General features: G+C 40.8%; 1 protein-coding gene across 1 annotated transcript; it reads left to right on the top strand.

The window, feature by feature from the left end:
- Positions 1-1,362: 1,362 nt before the first annotated feature.
- Positions 1,363-23,260, top strand: TGS1 (trimethylguanosine synthase 1). Its single transcript, XM_066181200.1, has 13 exons — positions 1,363-1,510; positions 2,219-2,283; positions 3,638-3,810; positions 5,700-6,558; positions 7,346-7,463; positions 8,454-8,540; positions 9,408-9,579; positions 11,039-11,387; positions 12,121-12,294; positions 13,245-13,388; positions 14,380-14,598; positions 15,633-15,709; positions 22,980-23,260. Exons 1-13 carry the CDS (start codon positions 1,413-1,415, stop codon positions 23,094-23,096), a joined length of 2,652 nt encoding a protein of 883 aa, XP_066037297.1. The 5' UTR covers positions 1,363-1,412; the 3' UTR covers positions 23,097-23,260.
- The last annotated feature ends 293 nt before the right edge of the window (positions 23,261-23,553 follow it).

The raw sequence follows: 23,553 nt of genomic DNA, 5'->3' as shown, positions 1-23,553 counted from the left end.
GTGAAAAACACATGCATTCCAGAGGGCCTGTTGTGGTTTAGGAATGGTATCCCCCATTTTAGCACTACTGCAAAAAATTTATCCTGTCCTGGCTGGAACCAGGATGGGGCTTAAAAGTAGGGCAGATATGAAGGCTGCATTTCTTTCTCATACTCTTTCACTGTCCATTATGCAGGCTAGCAGGTAGGAAGAGAACCCGAAATCCGTAATTTTTATCTGAGAAAGCCTGTCCCAGTGATGTCAAGGCAGGCTTTGCAAGGGTCTTTAGAGACATGAATTTCATGCATCTTATAGATAAACTCTGAGTAATCTAAGTAGAACTGAAGAGTCCATCACCCCATGTTTCATGCAGGATATCTCTCAAACCTAGTGCACCATTATACGAATTCTCTACCGGAGATAAAAGGATAGAATCTGACTCTACAGGGCAGGATCCAGTTGTGTGCTCATCACTGCACCTTCCCTTGTCTCCAACCGACCTCTTATTCTAAACACCCTCCAACTCTCTCAAGTTGTCGGATCTCTCAATGGCATTTTCCCAGTGGCGTTACATCCGGAGCTATTGCCCGAAGCAAGACCCCACAGTAAAGAAATATCCGAGCAAAACAAGCAAAACACGGTTATCTGTATCGCTGCACCCTATCACACATGGCAGCTTCCCAATGGTTTCCTCCCTCCCTACCCAACCTCCGGAGCCTCATTTCAACCTTCCTGCCTCACCATGCCTCCTCCCAAGCCCCTTTTCTCACCGGGCTTTGTTTTCATTCTGACTCCCCCTGCCCATCCTGTCCCCACTCTCTCACCGTTTTAAGCTCCCCTGTTAATTCTTTACTGGGAGAGTGGTGAAGCGGAGAGTGGTGAAGTTCGTTCAATTCTTGACGAACTTCCCTTTAGGATTTTATAGCGTTTCTCGCTGATGAATCTCCTGAATCTTTGAGCTACTAATAACTTCCAGAGTTGTGGAAGCCCCACCCCTGGAAGTGTTCCAGGTCAGGCTGGATGGAGTTTTGAACAACCTGGTTTAGTGAAAAGTGTTCCTGCCCACGGCAGAAGGGCTGGTACAAAGTGATTTTAAGGTCCCCTCCAACCCAAACCGTTATGTGATACTATGATTCTTCTGCAGTCACTACTCCAAAAATGCCTCGCTCACTTCTGTTTCCCACATCCCATTTTACCAGATTTCGGCTGCTGCGTCTTTTACTGCAGACTTTTGCTGCGATGCCCTTTCCCCCGCTCCTTTTTTACCCACTCTGAACCCCACCAACACGCCCGTACTCCTCGCGGGGCGCCCCTGCAAGCGCCGGCAGCCGCCTGGCCCCGGGCCGCCCTCCGGCCGCAGCGGGGCGGGCGCGGGCGCCAGTTCCGGCGGAAGGCGGTGAGGCCGGGCCCGGCGTGGGGAGCTTCCCGCAACGATGGTGGAGGACCCGGGCCCCAGGCTGGTGGCCGAGCTGCTGCTGCGGGCGGGGGCGGCCGGCGGCATCCTCTGCCTCTGCTCCCGCGCCTTCGTCGAGTGAGTAGCGCCGGAGCGCGCCCCGCGGATCCTCGTCCCCGCGGCCGGGGGAGCGTCCCGCTGGGCGCGGGCGGGAAGGGCCGCGCTGCTGCGGCCACGGGATGCCAGCGGAGCAGGGTTTTGCGGGGCTGTGCACAAAAGCACCCCGATATGTTTATCATGTTTATCACTGGTGGGGGGGAGCGGAGAAGAGTGAGAGGAGCCTCCAGGCGCCGATCCCGCTGCCGGAGCCTGCGCCCTCCCTGAGCCGAGGCTCGGCGCGCCCTCCCCCCGCTTCGCGCTCCCCGTCCGCAGGGGAGCAGCCGGTTCCTCAACCAGAGGAGCACCAGAAAATTTAATTCCGGAGTGTACTGCGTAGATGTGGCGTTTCCTGAACGTCGCTCCTATGGGCTTTCCCGTCAGGCTTTAATTAAAGTGTTGCCTTTTCCAGATGTTGTTTCTTTTTGTTTGTTTCGCGTGTCTGGAGTCACAGGGCAGCCCGCGTGGGAAGGGACCTGGAGAGGTCGCTTGGTCCAGCCTTTCATGGGAGCGGAGCCTAGAAAAGCCTAGTGCCCCATCCAGTATCATCTTGAAACGTCCCGTGGTGGGGATTTTATTGCATCCCTGGGGAGTTTTTTTCCACTGAATGATTGTTTTTACTGTAAAAAAAAAAAAAAAAATTGTTTCAATGGTGGCTTTCTCCATCTGTATCTGTCTTTATTTTTACAGAGATCGAAAATTATATAAACTGGGATTAAAAGGATTTTATGTCAAAGATGACAATGACAGTACAGGTAAGGTAATACAATGTACTGTGCAATGTGATGTGCGGTCTTAAAGTGAGTTATGTGTGGTTATTTAAATTGTTCCTATTTCTGTGTTGTGTTTCAGTACTTTTGCTATGGGGACAGAAGTGAATAGTAACTTAGGACTTACATAGCTTTCAGTTTACCATAATCTTGGTGTAGAAGTTCATGTCAAACCTGGTGCATGGAACAGATTACATCACACATCCCTGACCTTAAATCATAATTTCGACTTAATTCAAAATTGATTGCATAATGGAGGGTCTGTGGATCTTAGATGTTTGTCTCCTGCTGTGTCTACCCCAGCCTAGGACATTAGCTGTTGCTAGTTAATCTGCTGAGCCAGAAGTAGAGAAGAAACAATAGCACTGATGAGGAAAATTATGATTCACATATATACAATGAATCATATAAGGAGGACCAGAAAAGTACTTCTCTCACTTGGCATGGTTGTAATCTAGGAACTATCAGGGTGTATAGTCTAACAAATTCAACACCATTCCCTTACTCCATCTCCTGAATTCCTCATGGTTGCCTACCTGAACATAATTCTTTTGGTATCTCTTTTTATCATTGCTGTGTTGTTAGATCTAGCAGCATAGTAGCTTGATTTGAAAGGAAGTCTGAGCAGAAATAGAAGCTGATAATTAATAGCACAGATTAGATTGAGGCAATATGTGAGACGAGAGAAAGAAGAAGATTGTAAACTGTTTTTGTACAAATGAGTGATTTGTGGTGAGAATAATCAGTTAAAAATGGAAAGGTCTCATGTGATAATTTGGCAGTAAATATATCCTGAACAACAAACCAAAAAACTTGATTGTTTCAAGGAAAAATTTACATGAGCTTTTTTCTCTTTATCAGCTGAGCCAAAAGCTTTTGATTTCATAATTTCCATCCATATACAGCTCCTATTTTCTCAATAGTATTTGTAATTTTATATAAATATGTTTTTGCTTAACAATTTGATTAAAGTTCAGGCTTGCTGTGGAAGGCACAATCAGGCAAAGAGAACGTTATGAGGCTGTGTGAGTACTGCTCAGCAGCAGCCAAAACATCTGTGTGCTATTCACACTGTTTCAGCCACAAATCCCAAACACAATGCCATAGAGGCTGCTGTGGAGAATTTTAACTCCTTTCCAGACAGACCCAGTCCAGTGCTTTGGCTGTTGAAGTTACATTTTGATTCCTACCGATAGTTAAGCAGAAATTGAGCCGTTTATGAAGAAGATTTTTAAATGAGAAGGAAATCATAAGAGGCAGTTCTGCTATTTTTTGTATGCTATGCTGTGGCATTGAGGTGTCAGAACCAGATTATATTCATGAATATAACTTGTTACAGCGGAAGAACAAGCGTCTGAGGAGGAGAACCGTTGTCCCAGTGTGAGATTAAAGGTGGATACTAATCATGCCCTGGACCTGGAAGAAGTTGAATTAGACTCAGAAGCTGAGCTTATGAAGAGCATGGGATTGCCTCTTCAGTTTGGTGGGCAGTCAGCCCACAGGGACTTTGTGGTAAATCCTTTTTTTTTTTGCTTTATTTATTCTGTTTGTGTTGTGTTTCCAGACCTTAGGGATGTGCCTCCTCTCAGTTATTTCTGAGATGGCAGTTTGTGGAAATGTATCTGAGCTGCCTTTAAGCTGCCTGCATTGCAGCCTGGTAACAGCATACAGCGCCTTGGTCTGTCCAGGTTGTAAAACCCCCCTGCCAGCTGGACTAAACAGGGTCAAGGCTGTGCTTTATGCTTCCATGTCTATACTGCTCTCATGACTAGAGAAACCTGATTTTAAACAGCTATGGTAAAGCTGATGCTGCACATCAGGACAGCTAGTACACTCCAGTCTGAGCATGTATTTTCACACTATCTGCTTTAGCGTTTTAGCTTTTGATAGTAATGTAAACAGCTAGTTTTTCAAATCCTCCTTGCAGCTGATAAAGCCAGGCCGTTCCAAAAGGCAGGAGTGAGGCTTTGGTTCTCTGCTTCCCATGGGGAGCATTTGGGCTTTAGAAGGGGCCTGAAGTTTTCACAGATGAGAAAAAGACCGTGCAATATTCGCAGTGTCCACTTTATGGAATACAGACCAACCTGACAGTGAGACAGTACTTTTGTGCTAAGCACTGCATGATTCCAACCTGATTAATTTGTAAATAAATAGGAGAAACTTGTATGTGATTTTAATTGATAACTTGTAAATAGACCATACAGGAAATCCAACTTCAAGCCCCAAGTAAATGTAAAGTTTTTGTTGCTACGTAGTAACATGCAAATAAGTTGAATAGGAAAATTATACATTTTCTTATTAGATTACTGCTAGGCATTGTGCTTTGGACTGTGTGTACTAACATAAGGGATGTGGGTGAAAGATCAATGCCAGTTCTTCAGTTTTGACTTCTTTATAGTCCACCTTACGCTTTTGTCACTGTAACAAAACTAAAGATTGCAGCTGGTGGGGCATACATTTGCAGTCCTTTGTCCATGTGAGTTTTGTCATCACAGGATGCCCCTCTGAAACAAGTAGAACTGTAATTGATGAAACCAGCAAGTTGCCTTAGAGCTCCTTTCAGGAACAGGTTTCTGTCTTCTGTTCCAGCAGATAACTGTAGTAGCGGAGTTTGTTGTAACAAGTGAAATGATTGTATTGCATATACGAAAGGGCCAGCCACCTGTTTGGGTGAGGGGTTGTTGTTTCCTTGTATTTCTGTTAGACAACTTGGAGATTATTATGGGATGGAAAAGATATTGCTCCCCTCTTTTTGGTCACTCTCTTCAAGATGTACAGAGATTCAGCTCTAGGATTTATAAAGTTTTTGAGTACAAAATGTTGGGTTTTTTGTGTACAGCATCCAAAGATAGCAAGGATTTAACATTCTATGAGGTTGAGCTTTATATTTGCTATCCTAATAAGACACTGAACAGTGTTTGCTGGTCAGGCAGATACCAGGTAAAAGTAAGGGTCAGCCACCACAGCCCCAAAAAACACATCCTTGATGTTACCAAGATACTGTTTTGTTGTTGAGCTCAGCCTTGTCACCATTCAATTCCTGACCAACTTCCCTTTAGGATTTTATAGCATTTCTTGTTGATGAATCTCTTTCTGAATCTTTGAGCTACTAATGACTTACAAATCAGCAGTCCCACTTCTGTCTATCATTCTGCTTTTGTGTGTATGTGTGTTTCTACAGACTTCTCTTACAGCTCTTCCTCACAGCTTCCTAGGAAGTGTCAAATGAGGTTCTGAAGCAGGGTTCTATCGGACCCAGAAAATCTGCAGCCTTTTTGGGGAGAAGGCTAACAGCAGGGTTGCACTGAGAGGGAGGGTTCCAATGGAAACAGAAATGTGATTGGAGAGAGGACAAGACTTTATTTATGTTGTAGACTTCTAACTTTTCCGTTATCTTTTAGGCAACAGAAAATTACAGAAATAAAAATAACGTGAAGATTACAAAAAAGAAAAAGAAGAAGAAAAAAGAGTTGCAGCAAAAGCACAAGGATAAAATGGGACAGGAATGCCAGGACGAAGCTTGCGGGAAATGCCAGGACGAGGCTCCCATTTCTGGGGAGCTGGCCCTAGCTACAGAGCAATGTGAGATGAGCAGCAAACCTCAGACTGTAGTTGAAGGGAACTGTGAAAATTCAGAAAGCCTTGCAAGTGAGGCTTTACCCAGTGAACTTAAGGAAAAATGGGAGAAGTACTGGAGTGAGTACGGAGAGGGCCTTCTTTGGCAAAGTTGGTTGGAAAAGCACCAAGAGGTCTCATCATCTGAGGGCACCACAGGCTCTGAGCCTTGGAATAGTCCAGATACTAAGGAAGAATGGGAGCAACATTATAGTGAACTGTACTGGTATTACTGGGAGCAGTTTCAGTACTGGACCAGTCAAGGATGGACTACTGAGACCTCACATGGGGACAAGGTGGAAATTAATGGAGTTACACAGGAGACTGGTTTTTCGGGAGAAATGGGCTTGGTTAGCCCAGGACCTGAGCACAGTGAAGTGCTGAGCTTGGAGCTGTCTCCCTCTAACACCAGAAGTGAGGAAACACTCCCTTCAAGTGCTGAGCCCCACAGTGAAATAATCTCTGGTATTTGTAATTTAAATCTGAATGTGGAGGAAGTGGAGCAGAGCAGTGCTGCTCTAACAGTAGCCCACAAAGATCCTGATGAACAGAGTTCGACTGACAATGGAAGCCAGAAGGAGCCCTGTGATGGAGGAAGCAGGAAAAGGAGAGCATCTTGTGAATATAAAAGTGTTAACCAGTCAGGTAGTACAAAATCAGATAAAGCTGATAATCAGAATTCTTTAGGTGGTTTTATGTAAGAAACAAGGGTATATCTGTATTATGCCATTTTTAAAAAGTCAATTAGGTATTTTGTGGAATGATTACATACTTGATTTCTTTTTCTTTCCTCTGCTTCTTTGAATGATTTCTCATCTCTAACTTGTAAATTAAATGTGTTCTTTAGCCAGAAATGGTTTTAAGAGAACATGTACTTCATGAATCTTCAAATGCACTACAGAAATTGGTGAGAGATCACTGTTAGTGCATATTTAATTCTTTTTCTTAGTTTTGATATTGCAGCTGAGACTTGAGTCTGCTGCTAGTGACTGTCTAAGAGAGGAAGAAGCAAATGTGGTCTTATCTTTATCCTACAGTAGAGCTGGAATGGGAGAGGTGAAGAGAAAATCTCCTTTCCAAAAAGAAATGAGAGAAGGGTTTAAATCTCCTCTTATTAAATCTGTGTGAATATCTTTGCATAGCTAATGAGATGGAAACAACATTTTACATACAAGGAGGAAACTGTTTCAAATTTTGTATCTTGTAGGCATTTTATTTTTCTTGGAGATATGAGGTAATTTGAGATTGGTCCTGGGTTGTTACCACTACACTGTAATACTGGAAGCTTTATTAGTATGTTGTCCCCCAAACAAAGACAGGTAAAGATGTGTGTTTGGCACCCTAATCAGCTGTAGCTGCAGGAGTGCTTTGAGGACAGGAAGATAAGGAGTTGATTTATGCAGAAGGAAAAAAAAGATGTATCTTTTTTTAGGTGTGCAGGAGTCATGTAGCTCGAATTCAAATGAAAAAAAGCAGTTGCTGCTTCATGGCCAAGATGAAGATGAGGATGAAGAACCTCCTGAATACAGACATGTCAAAGTCAAGAGAAGGCAAGTCATGAAATTTACATGAGCTTTTTTCTCATGAAGTCCAGGTCCAGGAGCCTTCTGATTTATACTAACTATACCTTTGATTGAGGATAGGAGTTAAAATGTCAGTACAAAGCCACGTAGTCTTCCATCACTGCTTATTGCTTTGCCTCACAACAAGCAGTGGATATTTCCTCTTTTCCAGTGCTTTATGAAAACAGTGTATTGCTTTGATGACTGTAGAAAGTCACTCTTCTTGTGCCACTGAAGTGTAGGAGATTGTTAAATTGCATAGGGCAGCTTGCTTATTTAGGTCTAATTAGTATAGACAATACCAGAACAGCAGTAAATAATCTTGTGTAACTGCACTGAATGCTGCCAGTAAAATGCTTGGAGCTACAGCAGTCATAAAATAGACAATACCTGCCTTGTTGCAGTTTTTTTTCTTTCTTCTCTAAAAATGTAATCTCAAAGACAGAGAGATGGTTCTCCCTCTCTAATAAATTTGCAGACTCAAATGTGAAGCTGTGGGTGGAATTGTTACCTGCTAATCATGTAGCTGTGGTTTTTTTCTAGTATTTTGCTGTTGCCGCAGCATTAGTAACAGATAATAGTATAGATAGATTGTGATAGATGATTAGGGTAATTTGGAAATAGGGTGAGCAAACGCTGTCTTCATCATGTAGGGCTTGCCATTAAGTATTTTAAGAGGTCATTCAGAATAGCTGGAATATTATAACCCCAGTAGAAGGGCATTTGTCCATAGAATTGGGTAAACCAAACCAACCCAAAAACTGATGCACAAGAATGGAGTGGTGTTATTTGCTTGGTTCGGTTTCAGCAGTGTGTGGAGGAGCTTACTTGAAGCCCATATTTAAATGTTTTCAACCCATATTTAAATGTTTTCAATTGGCAAGATTTTTAGTGGTATAGCTAATATATATATATAGCTATAGTAAAATGATTGGTTTCTTCACAGTAAGTAACTTTTTCATCTGTGTTTTTCCCTAGCCATGAGCTGGATGTGGATGAAAACCCAGTGGAAGATCCCGAGGAAGCCTGCTCTGTGTTGGGTTTCAAGTGTGGCACAGGACAAAAGTAATTAATCATGAGGAAGTGTGGGGCTTTTCATAGCAAGTCAGCTCTCTTGTTATTATGGAAATTGACCATTCATCTCCATTTCCTTTTTGTTAAACTTTTGAAGCTGATTCCCAGAGTTAGTCTCTGCTCTTAATAAAACTGTCATCATTGGACTAGAGAGAGAGATGCAGAGTTAAAGAGAATAATTAAAGAAAAGTGATTTGAAGAAGTGTAACACGTAAGGTACTTTCAGTTGTAAAAATGTTTAATGGCTGGTCAGCTACTTGAATTAGAGCTTAAAGGCTCTGACAATGAATGGTCCTCTCCATTTGGAGTCCTGTGAGCTGAGATCATGATTTTTAACTGTTTCATATTGGAGTGAAAAGTTCCTTTATACTACTGAAATGTTGTCATAATAGCAAAGTGTTGCCACAGGTTGGCCCATTAAATTTTTTTGGGTTGCATTTGCCAGAAGGTAAAAGTAGCTGTTTTGGAGGTTCTTGACAGCCACCAAAAAGATCCTTTATTCTGCTAATCAAGATATTTTTTTCATTTCCTATTGTTAGGCTGGCCTGGGAAATTGTTTTCATGTAAAGTTATACAACTATTAGGGAAAAAATCTAAAACTAATCAGGTTAAACATTTTCGAATAAAAGTTTTTAACATGTTTGTGAAGATACGTTGTTTTGCAGCTACACCCAGTGACGTATTTTAAATGGAGCAGTAAGAAAAATACTTAAGTCTAAATCCTTTTTTTTAGACATCAGCATTCATGTTAAAGCTTCTAAACTGGAAATTAACCACTAAGTCCTTATGTATGTATGTATGTATGTATATATCTATCTATTTATCTATTTATCTATCTGTCTATCTCTCTGTTTTCAGGTATGGTGGAATTCCAGATTTCACCCACCGGAGTGTGCAGTACTTGGAGAAAAAAGCAAAACTCAAGTCCAAATTCTTGGATATGCGTAAACCAAGGAAGAGCAAAAACACGCACATCTTCTTTACAGAGGAATCTGAAATGAAATGCAAAAAAAGCAAAACTTTGAAGAAGGTATGTTTAGTTGTTAACACTGTTATAATTAATAGATTTATCTGTATTATGAAAATGAAAAAACATCAATTGCCCAGAGTAGGTGGCATTTTTAAATGTCAGTCCACTGCTCCTATTTTTTTTTTCTTGTTTTCTCCCCCTCCTCCCTGCCTTCCACCAATGTAAGAGTATTTAGATTAGGGTGGCTATGGAAAGGCATTGGTGGACCCTGTCAAGAGGAATGTAAATTTAAATGGCCAAGTTATGTGAAAGTCATTCCTGACATTTGGGTGCACATAGCTTTACAGGTGTGTGTAGGTTTCTGTTGTTACTAAAAGTATCTTCGATTGTAAATTGGATGTGAGGCCAGTAGTTAGTGCTGGCATTTCAACAATTACAGAAGATCTTTGTGTAGATTAGGGTATTTCATTTAACTTCATGTTTTTACTAACTTTGAAAGGGTTTTGCTTATACCTCTACCTGCATTTATTTTCATCTGTAACTTCATGCCTTTTTTTTTTTTTGACTCACGAATTGCTAAGAAGTAGAAACACTTGTTCACTGGAGATTTTACTTAGTTAAGTCTTTTTGAAAATCTGAGGGGGCAGATTTTAATGTTATTTCATTCTTCATACCTTCTTCTGGGATGCTGCGTATTCCTAAAACCCAAGTGCAAAGCATTGTTTTCTGGTGGTGGCGGCCATACATGTTTTATTGAACTCCAGTCACACTGCTATAATTTCTGATTCATTTTTGATTTTGTGCCTTGGGCCAGTATAGTTTGATGGCAACTTTAATTATGTAAAGGAAAAAAAAGTTATACATTTCCTCAGACTTTCAGGTAAGGAACTGCTCCAGGTCTAGAGCTACTCAGAGCAACAATAATGTAAAAGGGAGCATCTGCATGTGCCTTTGTGGAGTTTGGAGTGGTGTCTGTGCGTTGGTTAGGAGCTTATGTCGAGCTCTCTGCTGTGCAGCAGAACCCTTTACCACCTGCACCATTTGGTACATCTTGAAGGTGAGGCAACTAATGTGTGAAGGTAACTTTACCTGTTTATGCTAAAAAAATTCTTCCTCCAGAGGCAGAGTACATCTCTGAATGCAGATTACAGAAGGATAGTCATGAAGTAGTAGACTTGGTCACCTGGGCTGTGGCAAGTGTGACTATTTAGATTCTACATGAGAATTCTTTACTATATTTACCTGTTGTTCTTTCTGTTGGTTGGTTGGTTGGTTTTTTGTTTCTCTTTTGGAGGTAGCTGGCATCTAGTTCCTGAAGACAATTTGTTTCCAAATATTTTTAAAAGGGGGCATGGTTAAGTACTTCTTCAATGTTTTGAGTCTAGATATTTTACTGTTTTCAAAATACACGTGGTAGAGAGTACCTGCCGTGGCAAGTGCTTTTCAACGGTAAGGCTTTTAAGCTGTTCTCTGGATAACAGATTGTCATCTGATCATCTGTGATACTTGGCAATTGCAGGTGGAAATGTTCCTGAAGCAGGTTAGCAAACCTGAGGAGGAAGACACGTCCCAGACAGCCGCCCTTGAGGGTAAAGCAGAGGTGTTGTCTGCGAGCAGCAACGACTCAGAGGGTCAGGAAGGTGTTACTGCCACACAGAGTGCAACACTGGATGCTGAAATCCAGGACTCTTCCAGTGCAGCCTGCACAGAGCCTGGAGGGAGTCAGCTTGAGGGGGAGGCACAGGATGCTGCTGCAAGTGGCTGCGATGAGCAGGGGACAGAGAGGCCCGAGCATGGCGGTGGGCGGCAGCTTGTCCCTCTGGATATTCCTGATTATCTCCAGCCGGAGACAGAGGGCATCAGCCAAGGTAAATCAGTGTCCAGCAAACTGATGAAATGAGTTGGCAGTGGGCTTAATGCTGCCTTCTCAAGTTACTGTGTCATGCACTACTTATTTTGTTGATTCAATGAGACTCATTCGGTCTAAGGGGTAACAAAAGCAATTCAGAGCTAAGCTAGTGGAATTAGCTTATTTATGGAATGCCAGAATCCCAGGTCTTGTCTTTAATGGTAACAGTATTTCTTTATAGATGAACAGTCACTGTTTATCCTTGAAATGGTCTAACAGGTTTGCAATTCATGTCTTTTTCTTCCTCTGCGAGGATGAGGATGATTAAACATCAGGTAGCTACACAGACCATCAAATTTTGGGTTCAAATGCACAAATTTAATCCTTCCTACAGTAGTTTGATTATGTTAGATCCCTACTGTAAAACTGTTGTCTAGATTGGGTTTTATTCTTAACTGATAAACGGGCATTAAATTGGTCTCTGATCCACTTGTTTGCTCATTACATAGAGTTTATTGTCTCCAGATGAAGATTAAGACTCTTAAATAATGGGTGAACAGTGACAATTTTTAGGACTGTGGCTAATCCCTTGAAATACAGGGTGCTATTTTTTAATTTAAAGCCTCTAATCTTTATAATCTGGCAAACAATAAAGAACATTTAGGAGTGTTTTTAAACCTTAACACTCACCTACCAATTACATTTCCTAGCCTACAAGAACAGTGACTGTTAACCTTTGCAGTGTCTTCCAGCTGTAGATGAAAAAATTACTATGAAGAAGAAGGACACGAAAAGAAGAAGGAGGAATAAAAATGCACTGAGAACTATACCTCCTGAGATTGCTGCTGATCCAGAGCTCATCAAGTACTGGGCACAGCGCTACCGGCTCTTTTCTCGGTTTGATGAAGGAATTAAACTAGACAGAGGTATGTTCAGTACTAAGTGTGCTAGTTTGGTGGTATATCCAAGGATGTATTAAAATCTGTGGTCCTTCTTGCAGTTTATTACTAATTTTCTTAAAGGAGGGACACTGCTGAGTGTGTGTTTGCACCCATGGATAAATTTCTTCCCCTCCCAGCAGACAGTGAATAGAAGTCTTGGACTTCAGAAGTGCTTTTAGTGTGGGACCTCCCTGTCTGCATTAGTCCTTATATTTGCTGAAGATCTTGCTCGACCAAAATTATTCTTTGCCAGGACTTGTTCAGAAACTCATTGATATTTTTCTATTTCTGTATTTTATAAAATAATTTCATGAAACTTCCAAGGATGCTGATGGATCTAGTTTCATTCTGTTTTGTTCTGACTTGCAGCATTCACTTGCAAAGTGATTTTTTTTTCCGTGTTTACTTGCAAACCATCATAAATTTATAGGTAAAAGAGGAATTAGGATTACCAGACTTTTTTTTTTTTGGTTGGGTTTGTAAGCCTTCCATATCTAATACTTTCCCTCATAAACTTGTGGATTAATTGGCAGACCAGACATCGTGGTGAAGAAAATAAAATGTTGGATAAGACAGAATATATTTCTGGTTTTATTTGCTACAGAGCTTAATCTTGATGTATAAAATATTTCATAGCTGTGCCCATGGACTTCTCCTTGATGAACCAGAATCCTCAGCACCAAGGTCAACAAAATATGTACTGAGATCGAGGCATATCAGTTTGCTTTAGTGAGACTTTGTTTACTTAGTAAATCTCTGGACTTGAGCAGAATTTATCGACATCAAAGCTGGTATTTCCTGGCGGAATGCACTAAGCCAAAATTCTTGGGATTAACGCTAAACCTTCAGTTTTATATGGGGCTTGGTTGGTTGTTTTTAAATTAGATGACCTTGAAACAAGAGGTGAAAATACATTTCTTCCCCTTTCTTTGCAGAGGGCTGGTTTTCTGTTACTCCTGAGAAAATAGCTGAGCATATTGCCATCCGTGTCAGTCAGTCGTTCAACTGCGACATCATAGTGGATGCATTCTGCGGGGTCGGAGGAAACGCTATTCAGTTTGCATTGACCTCAAAAAGAGGTAAGTACGTGTTATACAGGTTGTATGCAGTGCATTAGTTTTGTTTCTTCAATCTTTCTCCGGACACTATTTGGGTATGTGCTCTGTTTTGTTGATTTATTTTCTTTCTCGGTGCTTCTGTAGCAACAGCAGCTGTTTTACTTCATCTGACTCACAATGTGACCTCTCTGTTTTCAAAAAGGACCAATAAAACTGCTTTTCTATTTTAAGTCAGAGTTGGATTTGTGTTGTACTAATCTGCGCTATTTTTGTGTGGCATAATATCTGATCCATCATATACTCTGGAGATCACTGGTAATAGTGGACTTCCGTCAAAGCTGCTTCTTTTCACAGTTGTTACTTGAAGTCTGTGTACTCAAAAACAGGTTCCATGTGAATACTACTTAAAGCACTTGAATGGAATCACCTGCAGATTCTGCAGAACCAAGTACAGAAAAAGTCTTGATAGCTTCATGTTAATCTAATGCCTGCTGATGAAATGGTAGTGGAATATTGAGAGTACTTCCTGTAAAAACATTTCCTGCTAGATACTCATATCAGTTCATTTGACTCTTCTTACTAATGTTTGAGCAAGATAAATGATAGTTTGTACTGCGCTAAATTTGGTAGGCTGTGATCCAATTTATACATCTCACTTGGCTTTTTATATTTCCTGGCTAAATTTTAATTTCTGTTATTATGTACTATTCATGTGTCATCCATCTCTCTTGGGCTGTGTTGGTTGGGGCTTTTTAAATTCAATTTTCAAAACTATGTGGCTAGTCACAGATAAATGTTTCTCTTAAACAAAGGAGAAGAGTCAGTTTCTAATGGACATCCTTGAGGTTGTCCCGCCAAACCTGAGGCAAGAAGGACTTCCTCTCTTAGGCAGACAGTGCCATGTCCAGTCCTTGAGCTGAGGTGCGGGGTTGTCACAGCAGCACCGTGGTAACCTGCCCATGCTCATGTGGCATTCCTGTTAATCCCTGCATTCGCCATCTCTCGTGGGCAGTGATCGCCATCGACATCGACCCCGAGAAGCTGCGGCTGGCACGGCACAACGCCGAGGTGTACGGCGTGGCTGAGCACATCGACTTCCTGTGCGGGGACTTCATGGCGCTGGCGGCCGGCCTGCGCGCCGACGTTGTCTTCCTCAGCCCACCCTGGGGCGGGCCTGACTACGCCACGGCCGAGATCTTCGACATCCAAACTATGATCTGCCCAGATGGATATCCTTTACAAGTTACACCTTATGGTGGGCTCCTCCCCTCCCCTCCCGTCCTCTCCCCTCCCCTCCCCTGTTGGCTTACTGTGGATGATGTGGTCAGCAGCTGGAATTCCAGATGCAAACCATTTGTTTAGTCCTCTTCCCCACCTAAATCTAGATTTTTTTTTATTACCAAAAACAACAGTGATGAGGTTATCCTGAAAGCAAAAAATCTGTCAGTGAATTGAGTAGCTTGCAACTAGAAACATTCATTCAACAGTTTTTACTTCTTTAAATTATTTTATTAAAATATCCCAAAGTAATCAAATAGCCGTGTGGCGTATATGTGTGTGTATATATATATATGTATAAAAAATAACTAGTTGTGTGAGCTATGACCTTGTCATTAATTCCACTTTTTAATTTATTCATAAGGGGAATATCGTACTTAAAATATCTTAATAAAACTGTTCTCAGTCATAGCGCCTGCTTGTGACTTGGGAAATCACAGAAAAGTGCAAGCAAAATATTAACTCTTTTAATTAATTTATAGAATTTCATACTAGCTTATTAACAATGATACTGAGCACTCATTCATTTGGGAAGGTATTAACATAATAGTTTCATTTTATATGAAGTGTGGGGTTTCTTTTGTCACAGAGTAATCTTAATTTATTCCCTTTTTTTGATAAAATGTAGCCATATTTGTATGAGTAAGAAAATCTTTGTATGCATGTGTGAGAGATTCCACAAAATGAATTGAAAAAGAAATGTAGACCAAATATACTAGCTACAAACTACATTCAAATTTCTCAAATACTTCTCTGTATTTAGTTAAATTTTCATAAAAAGTGAGTGTTAGGGTTTTTTCTACCTTTAGGGCACTAATGGTGAAATAGAGTTTCTGCATTACAGAGAAGAATCCTACTCACACACTCAAAAGAATTAACTACAATTAATTGCATAATAGCTGAAATTGAGACATACTTTCAAAATGAATTAATGCAAAGAAACTTTTCCTTCCCCAGTCTTGTTTTTTCCTTTACTGGCTTCTACATTTGAAATTTTCAGGCTCTCCAAGAAGATCACTAACAATATTGTGTATTTTCTGCCTCGGAATGCTGATATTAACCAGGTGTGTTACTGGATGAGGTCTTTGTAGTGAATAAAATGCTCAGCTCACTTAAAACAAATATTATAAGCACATACATAAAACTTTTAAGTCTGTTCAGCTGAACGTGGGGTATTTGGGGTTTTTAAAGTTGACCCTTGTGTTAAGTGATTTCTTAGTTAATGTGTTAGTGTTTAGTTAACTAACAGTTAAGTGTTAAGTGTTAGCAGTACTTTTGATATATTTAGAAATGGGACTGTAAGATTGTTTCCATGGTTTTGACAGTTTTTTCTTAAAACAACAGAATGGCGTTTCTTGTAGAAGTGTCAAAGCCAATTGCAAGGCCTACACGTCATTATAAAAATACCTGACCCCAATATTTTTTAAGCAGCTCTCACTATCTGATAAGTTGGTGAGCCCCAGGCTTTCGTGGCTGTCAGTTTAAGAAGGAGTGGCAGGAAATTTCAGCCTGCTGTCACTGCCCTCACTGATGAGTAGATTAGACACAAATATCCTGGTGGTACTGTTGGTGTCCACACAGGTGTGTGGTTCCATAGAGGCTGGTTGCATTGAAGTGATTTGTATAAACACAGAATCTGTGGCACTGGTGTGGGGTTTTCTGTATTAAGTATTTTTGGTAGAAGGGTTTTTTTCAAGCAGTTACATGACTAACAATTCCCTTGAGTGTCTGGTTTAGTTTCCTCTGTGTATTTTCTGTTATTTATGTCTTGTAGCTTTTTGCAAAGAAGGGAGCAGTTCTCACCTGCAAGATACCACAGGACTTTTCCTGCTTTTCCAAAAACTGTGCCTGATTTAGAGCAGGCAGGACATCAAGCCATATGGTGGCTTGTGGAATTGTTGGTGGCAAGCAGCTGGCTTGAGAAAAAGGCTGAAATTCGCATGGCCTGAGTATTAGCAGACTCTAAGCCCATGCTGTGCACAGCACCATTGCTTTGGCAGGTGATCATTCAATTCCTTTTTGCATTTCAGGCTGGTGAAATGTCAAAGTGGCTTGTGAATCTTCAAACAGGGACCTTAATTTTAGGTAGAGTTTCTCTAATTACGTCTTACCACTGCATTTTATCAAATATTTCATTCCCGTGGTGAAGAGTGACCTTAGAGAGTTTTCTCCTCTACTCATGAACACTTTTTACTGGATTTCTAAATGGCCAAAGACATCTACATTTCACTTGTGTTTCCACAAAAGCATCCAGGAGTACTCCCCACAGGCCTTCATCTTTCCCTACAGAAGAGCTGAGCCCTTCTGGGTGATTGGGCTGGGTGTCCTGGCACCTTTACATTTTGGTGCAGTTGGCTCTGGATGATGTTGATGACATCCACGGGTTTGGCTTAACACAGATGGCTGCACAGTAACAACTGTTGCTCAAAACCGTGGTTCAGTTGTTAAAAGTTCATGGCTGAGGTCCTGAGTTCAGGTCAGTTCAGTGTTCCAGGCTATGGGCTACTCTCAGGAAGAGAAATCAGATCCTTATGCCTTTCTTTAGAAATAGTGGCAGTATAAGAACAAAAAAAAAAGCAAAAAAACCCCCAAAACTAACTAATTAACAAACAAACAAGATTGATGATCTGAGAGGGGGAAAGGGAATTTAATCAAGTCCACTGTTTGAAGAAGTGTCTTCATCCTGTGTGGACCAAGGTGTGTCAAACATGACTGTTCCAAACCTGACCTTGGTGAATACTCTGGTCCACAGAAGACTGTTACGGGTTTGACTAGCAAAATCTCTGGCTGTATTTAAGAATGAAGTTTCTGGATTTACTGCCACTACACTTCCACGGCTGTGAATCTCCAGCAAAATTTAAAAAAAAAAAAAAAAATTAAAAATAAAATATAAAAAAAAAAGCCCAGCAGTTAGAAACAACCTTGCAGTAAAAATACTGTTGAACCATTAGTTAAGGTGGAAAATATATAATTTTAGTGGAAAATATATAATTTTTATGGAAGATAGCTATCAGATCACTGTTAGATAGCAAACATAAAATAGGGATATTGGAATCCTGCTGCTGAAGTGAAAGCAGGGTGGTAGCTGACCTTGACCTAGCTGTGTCAGAGGACTTGCTGTTCGTTGCCTTAGTGGTGGACAAGATATCCAGCCTTGTTCCACATGATTTTATTGCAAGAACAGCACTTACTACTTCTGCAGGCACGGCCACTTCTGTTTAGAGTTGGTCTTGTAGAGAGAAATGGGATTCTTTGAATTCCCTTAAAATAATCAACAGTGTTTATTTAGGTTGAAGAGAAGTGAACTTTTGTAGTTCTGCCTCAAGAGGGAGCAGCGAACCAGTGCAAGATGGTCGGTTCCTTTACAAGAAATTTAAAAGCATTTCCCTGAATTACATCAAATCTCCTTGTTTACAAACATGTGAGATTATTTCTAATGTATGCACGTCTGTTTTTAGGTTGAATTGGTCTTTAACAATATTCTTTCTAGCTAGGAATAATGAAGAATAATCATTATGTGTGTGCACATACGTGGAAAAATATGTATGTTTATTGCTGCCTGTTATATAGTGGATAAGTGTAATTTATGAATTGTTTATTTAGTGTAGAGGAGTGTGTACTCACCTCTGGGAAATGGAGTTATCCCTGGTAGTCCAATCTCTTTCGTAGACTCTTTTCTGTACCAGATAATACTTCTGCATGTTAATATTTGCAGCAAAGAAGGAGGAACCTGCAATTTGTTGCTGTAGGACCTTCTTGCTAATGGTGGGATCTGTTCTTTTCATCCCATTGTAGAAGTTGTACTCAGTTACTGTTGGTCTCTCATGGGTGATCAGAATGTTGTCAGGATGCATGATGGCTCCCCCCAATAAACTGGTGAGCCTGATATGTTGGTGACCTGGTCTGTTGTGAGACAGATAATCACATCAGCATCTTTATCAGCCTAGGCAGGTTTGGGAGATGGAGTAATGAAGTATTGGGAGTTTATTACTTACCCTGCTGTGTTAGCAGCTCACATACTGGATTGTGCCTTAGTGATTGTTTAAAATGTCACCATTCTTTGAAGGCAGGCATACTGTTGTTTGTGGTAACTATGTCTCATTTTGTTAAATTGTTCCGTTGTTGGAGCTTTTGCTGTCTTAAATACTGGTGTCTCATACATGGCTTATATTTCAAGTACTGCCACAATACAGGAATGGCTTTTTGTTTCTTGTCTAGTGGAGAGTGGTTCTATGAGCCTAGAATTAAGCAGTGTTCTGAACCTTGATAGTCCGACAAAACATTCACGTTATGCTGGTACTTTGCTTTTTTCTTGTCTTTGTTCCCACCTCATCTGCATCAATCATTTTGAGAAGATTGGGGAATAGACACAGAGGGCTTGTACTGTCTGCAATATTATTTCCTGGATGGCAGTGGTATTGCAGTTTTCTGTTTGTGAAGGTCCAGTTGTTAAAAATGACTGCTCAATGAAGGTAGTGTAAAGATGTGTAAAACCCATTTATTTATTTGAATTCTCTCTTTTAGCTTTGATTTTAAAATGGAGACCTAGCCAAATAGGACTTGCCAAGCAGAGTCATCTTTATTTAGGAGTAAATAGAACAATGAGCAAAGGAGGGAGTGAGAGGCCAGGAAATGAACAGAGCTTGATTTGATAGTATTTTTAAGATGCTTGGGTCTTAGGGGAGTTGGCAGGTAAAAGACTGTGGGTTGATGTATTTTGCAGGCTGATAATTTTTAAGTGAATATAATTGCATACACTTTAGCTGTGACTGTTGTGTTAATAACAGCTTTTAAGCAGCCCTCTTCTAAACTCACATGTGTTCTCTGTCTTCGATAAAAGAGAAAGCCAAAAGTTACCCACAGCATACACGAAGCCAGAGAGATACTTCTGGACTTCAGTCTTCCTAAAGCTCATTGTGCTTGCAGACTGAATTGTAGTTTGCCTGTGCGAAGTAAGAAAAAAATAAATAAATGTCTGACCTATGAAAGGGTGACAGCACCACTGTGATGGTGTCGTAATTCACATGCATACCTGTACATTTTCAAAAATGCTGCCTGAGAGCATTTTATTTTATTATGTTTAGTGTGAAGAATACCATTGCCTTCTTTTTCAAGTGGGTTGGGTTTTGTTCCCCTTAGCTTTTAGGTTAGATGCAAGGGGAGGGGATTCTTCATTTTAGTAGTATTCTATAAAATTAAATGATTCACAGTGTCCTTGTTTGACTGCCAATCAAGTCAAAAAGCTTGTATTTCTCATACCTCAGAAAAGTTTCTAGTAGTGGAGAAAAAATATGAAAAGTTTTTTGTTCATGGTTATGTTAGTTGGTGGCTGGAACAGATAAGAAGTTACTTTACTAAAAGAGTTTCAGTATGATTAAAAAAATGTAAAAAACCCCCAAAGACCAGTAGGAAAACCTTCAAGTTCAAACGTACACCTGAAGAATGTAAGAAGTTTACACCTCAAGCAACTTGTGCTCCTGAAGTAATCTGCTATGTTTGTTTCCCCTTTCATATTTACATCTTTTCTGATGTCTCCTTTTCGAACCTATTGGCTACTTTTTGATGTGTTGTGGCTGTGGCCATAGCTATGGACTCCTTTTAGTGGTAGTCACTGAACAGAAGGATGGAGGTGAGAAGGATGCAGGCAGGTGTTAACTGAAGCTACAACCTTTATCTAGGCCTAGGGACAGCAGCACAGCAAAGGAGGCAATATCTGTCCACCCAAGTAATGTGGGTTTGGGCTAAAGAATACACCAGGGTAAGGAGAATTGCCAGCAGGGAATCGTTGAATGTACACAGGAAAGTTCAAAACAAAGAAAATTTGAACTAATCAAGTTTTTAAAAGAAATTAAGAAGCCTTTCTGTATTCGCCGTTGTAGTGCACTGCAAAAACAGGACATGTTTGTCAGTATCTCTAAAAATAGCTGAGCACCTTTGTTTTTCTCAAAGCATCGTTCCTCAATCTGCTGTTATTTTTAGAGGGTGTCCCTCTGCCAGGCCAGCACCCTTCTGAAGCTTGGTGTGTGGCAGCCCTCCCTCACTACACTTGTCAGGCTTGACTGAACCCTGCCGAGGAAAACTTGGCAGCTCCTATGTAATTAAACTTGTAACCTCCAGCAATCTGCAGCTAAGCATTGTCACAGAGGATTTGCATTTCTCTCCTCTGAATATCTGGTGGGTTAAAAAGCTTACAGTACCAGATCTGTCACAGCAGGGTTTATTCCCATGTGTTTATTTACATTTTTTTTCACCTTTGGGTTTATTAAATACCTTTAGTTTGTTGTTTGAAACAAATCGTAGTTATCCTGGATTTAACACTTGGAGACCAGACACAGCATATGTAAATTTTCAGCTGTCCCTTGGTGGACACCACCAGTCAGTGTAGGGGCATCTTGTTTTACTTGGTCTTCTAAGAGAAATGTTTAGTAAACACTAGTGTTTAATATCAATGCATTAGTCATACTTAGATATGCTAGTGACACAAACCGTGTCCAGAAAGCAGGAGTGCATATCCCCAAGACACTAATTTCAGTATTCTTATATTAAGTTGACTAATCCAATTAATATTTTAGAATACTTAAGTGATATCAGCTATAAAGTGCAAAGCCTCTTAATGCGTTTCGGAAGGGATATTCCAGCTTCTGTTTGTAAAAAATTAAAAGTTAACATCTTCCTAGAAAAGCTTTGGATCACCCCACAATGCTTTGTGGATTTCAAGTAAGAACAGATAAGTCGTAAAATTAGCATACCTGATCACTTGCCAGTTTCAGATTCTTGTGCTATTTATAAGTCAGCCAGCCTCTGTTTTTTTACTTAAGTGGCAGGTTCCTCTCTTACAAGAACTCGGAGCGTTTTTTCCTATCACCAGAAGTTAAAGGATGAAGAAAGTGCTCACACTTTTTTGTCTGCAAAAACAAAAAAATTAAAAGGGAGAAAATCAAAACAGAAAAGTAAATGCTTGATTTAGATAAGTGTGGCAGTTTTCTGGACAAGTTAATAAAGGTTCAAAGTGTAATTTAAATTAATCTGTTCTTTTCTCTTGATAGTAGGCTGATTTTTTACTCGCAATAAAATAGAGGAAGTTCAGCATGTTATATTTAAACCTGCATGATAGAGTCAAGTCTCAAGAGGCTTTAGAAGTGTTAATAACACAACCTGAACCTAAAGTTTCAGCTGCTAACGTCATCTTGGCTTAAAGATCAGTTAAAATCTACTGCAGGCTTGTAGACCCTGATAACTTTATGTCTGCCTGGGAAGTTCCCCTGCATGGGGAACTATAGAAACTATTTTCCTGCTGCAGCCTGGGAGAATGGCAGCACAGAGCAGAACTGGCTGTGGAGCATGGACCCCCCCCCTGCCCAGGGCAGGTCCTCAGGGTCCCAAGTGGTGGGGAAAAAACAGACAATGTTCAGTTTTGGTGTTTGTCCTTCTGACTGTGCAGTCTCTCCTGATGAGAAATTGATGGCCTGTAAGCTGTTATCCCTCAGAGGCATCCTGAGTAGGAACAGGAGAGGGGACAGTATTGCATGCTCCAGTCCAAAATGCAAAGTCCACTGTGAAATGTTGTCTGTCTGTAACCATTAAGCGTTAAAGGTGTGCACCGGGCTCAGTCCAGTGGGGCATGAATGGTGAAAGTCTCACTCTGGTGATCATAAACACAAAGCTGGGACCAGTGCTGCCTGACAGGCTCCCCCAGCCCGCAGAGTCACTGCTGCCCCAGCCTTGCCCTCAGCACTGCCTGTAACTCCAGTGCATACAACAGCTTTTTTTTTTGGTTGCAATAGCACCAACAATTAACTGTGACCTTTTTTTTTGTGAGTTTCTCTGCATGTTTGCAGCTTGGTTTTGTTTGGGTAGTTCCGCTCCACGCTGCCACTCTTCACTGCAACCTTTAAGCTTCCTAATTCTAATTACTAAAATTGGTTTAATCTTCCGCCAAAATTTGGGATGTGACATCTTTCAAGCACAGCTTACAGCTTGCTTTTTGCTACACCTGGGTGTCTCAAATGCCAAGTACCCTGCAAACCAGAGTTTAGCATCTCTTGCCTCTCAGCACAGCATGTCAAGTTCTGAGTATTTCTCTTTGTTTCTGAAATCCTCATGTTTTCCTCATTTGGGTGAGGAGGGTTTTTCAGTCACAAACCACAAACGGCTTCTGTGAGTAAAAGAAGATATAAAAAGAGGATCAGAAGCATTAGCTGCCAAGGAACGTTTTCCTCCAGTGTTAACAGAGCAGAGATATTTTTTTCTTATTGTTTGTGCATTAGAAGGTTTGGGGATTTTGCCTCTTTTCCTGTGCATTGATTGGTTTACTTTTTGTTCTTTGTTTTTCAGGTGGCTTCCTTAGCAGGGCCAGGAGGGAAAGTTGAAATAGAGCAAAATTTTCTCAATAACAAACTGAAGACAATAACAGCTTATTTTGGTGATCTAATAAGGCATGACATCTCCTGAACTCCGTGTGGATTCTTCCACACCCAGCCTCCCTGACTGCTGCTTTGCTTAAGCTTTTGTACAGCTGGCTGGTCAAAAATGACTTAAAGCCATTTTCCGCTTTAATTTCTGTTTACAGAAATTTGTTCTGTTCATTACTACTGTCAATAAATGTTTTATAATAATTTTGACAAAACTATAAATATAGAAAAGCTGTGAATGTGTAAAGAAAGATCATTATAAAATGCAGTCTTGCAAGGTTCGAGTCCAGCCCATGGAAGTGGGGTTCAGGATTTCTTTGTAACTCTCACACGTGCCACTTCTGTGCTTGCTCTGGTTTTGAGCACCCAGAGGGTCAAGAAAAGTAATCTTAAAGCCATAGGAGCTGCTGTCTGTGCTTGTGAAGAAAAAGCATCTGAACATCAGGTGGAACTAGAGGGTCAGGTGCACCACGAGAGGTTATCCCCAGTCCACCTCT

This window comes from Chamaea fasciata, unplaced genomic scaffold (genome assembly GCF_029207755.1).
Source record: "Chamaea fasciata isolate MVZ Bird 193981 ecotype frontalis unplaced genomic scaffold, bChaFas1.0.hap1 SCAF_1, whole genome shotgun sequence".
Taxonomy (NCBI): domain Eukaryota; kingdom Metazoa; phylum Chordata; class Aves; order Passeriformes; family Sylviidae; genus Chamaea; species Chamaea fasciata.
The sequence above is the reverse complement of the archived record's forward strand: the minus strand, read 5'-3'. Positions and strand labels throughout refer to the sequence as shown.

What these genes read in the sequence shown, in the direction of transcription:
- TGS1 (XM_066181200.1), top strand. Translation starts at nt 1,413, where the DNA reads ATGGTGGAGGACCCGGGCCCCAGGCTGGTGGCCGAGCTGCTGCTGCGG. An exon ending in AGATGACAATGACAGTACAG is followed by an intron (nt 2,284 to 3,637) that starts GTAAGGTAATAC and finishes AACTTGTTACAG; the next exon opens with CGGAAGAACAAGCGTCTGAG. An exon ending in AAAGCAAAACTTTGAAGAAG is followed by an intron (nt 9,580 to 11,038) that starts GTATGTTTAGTT and finishes TGGCAATTGCAG; the next exon opens with GTGGAAATGTTCCTGAAGCA.